General features: G+C 56.2%; 1 protein-coding gene across 1 annotated transcript in view; it reads right to left on the bottom strand.

Moving 5' to 3' along the window:
• Nucleotides 1-564: 564 nt before the first annotated feature.
• Nucleotides 565-868, bottom strand: part of Lactbl1 (lactamase beta like 1) — a 14,807-nt gene continuing 14,503 nt past the window's right edge. Inside the window, exon 8 of the mRNA XM_048782708.1 lies at nucleotides 565-862. Within this exon, the coding sequence (XP_048638665.1) occupies nucleotides 587-862 (276 nt within the window). The 3' untranslated portion in view covers nucleotides 565-586. The remainder of the gene's footprint in view (nucleotides 863-868) is intronic.

The following is an 868-nucleotide window of genomic DNA, read 5'->3' as shown; positions in this document are numbered from 1 at the left end:
GGCGAAACTAATCCACAGTGACAGAAAGCAGATCAGTGGTTGCCTGGGGCTGGGAGGGGGAGGGACCTGCCTGCAAAGGAATAGGAGGGGTGGAAATTTCCTATATCTTGATTGTGGTGGTGGGTATAAATATCTGTCACGATCATCCAACAGGGGTAGGGGGTGCAGCTCAGTGGCAGAGAGCGCAGCCTGCATGATGCCCTGAGTTTGATCCCCACCACTGCAAAAAAAAAATTAAATTTAAAAAATCATCCCAACTATACCTGGAACGTGTGTTTTATTTTAAGTAAATGATGATCAGATAAGATTGATTTTTAAAAGACAAAATACAACCCCGTATCTTGCCTTAATCCCAACACAGAGGTACTACGTCAAGGCTTACATTTCTAAATGCTTACTCTACATTCCTGTACTTAATTTCTCCTCCCCCTTGGACAATGGACAGTCGGCCAACTGTCCGAGGGCTGAGGACCCCACTTTGACAACTACTCGGGTTCTCTACCAGACACCCCTGCGGACTCCTGTCTCCAAGCCCAGGCGGGCAAGCTGGAGGTCAGGGGAAGGGAGGCTCCAGACCCCAGGGGCCTCACTGGGCCTTGAACACCGGCTTGTGCTGCACACGCAGCACCTGGTACGTGTTCAGGCCGGGCACGTCAAAGCCGGGGGACAGCCCGTGGCCGTCCAACGGGTAGAAGTTGACCAGCTGCCCGTGCTGGGCTTCCAGCGAGAGCCAGGAGTCGCCGAGCGGCAGCGCGCACGGGAACTCGCGGGCCACGTGCAGCTGGAAGACGCGCCCGCGCACGTGGCGCAGCGCCAACGTGCGGAACGCGGGGGGCACCAGCGCCTCGACGCGGGGCCCGAACTGGCG

Source organism: Marmota marmota, unplaced genomic scaffold, assembly GCF_001458135.2.
Source record: "Marmota marmota marmota unplaced genomic scaffold, marMar, whole genome shotgun sequence".
Lineage (NCBI taxonomy): Eukaryota > Metazoa > Chordata > Mammalia > Rodentia > Sciuridae > Marmota > Marmota marmota.
This window is presented reverse-complemented; position numbering and strand designations above follow the sequence as displayed.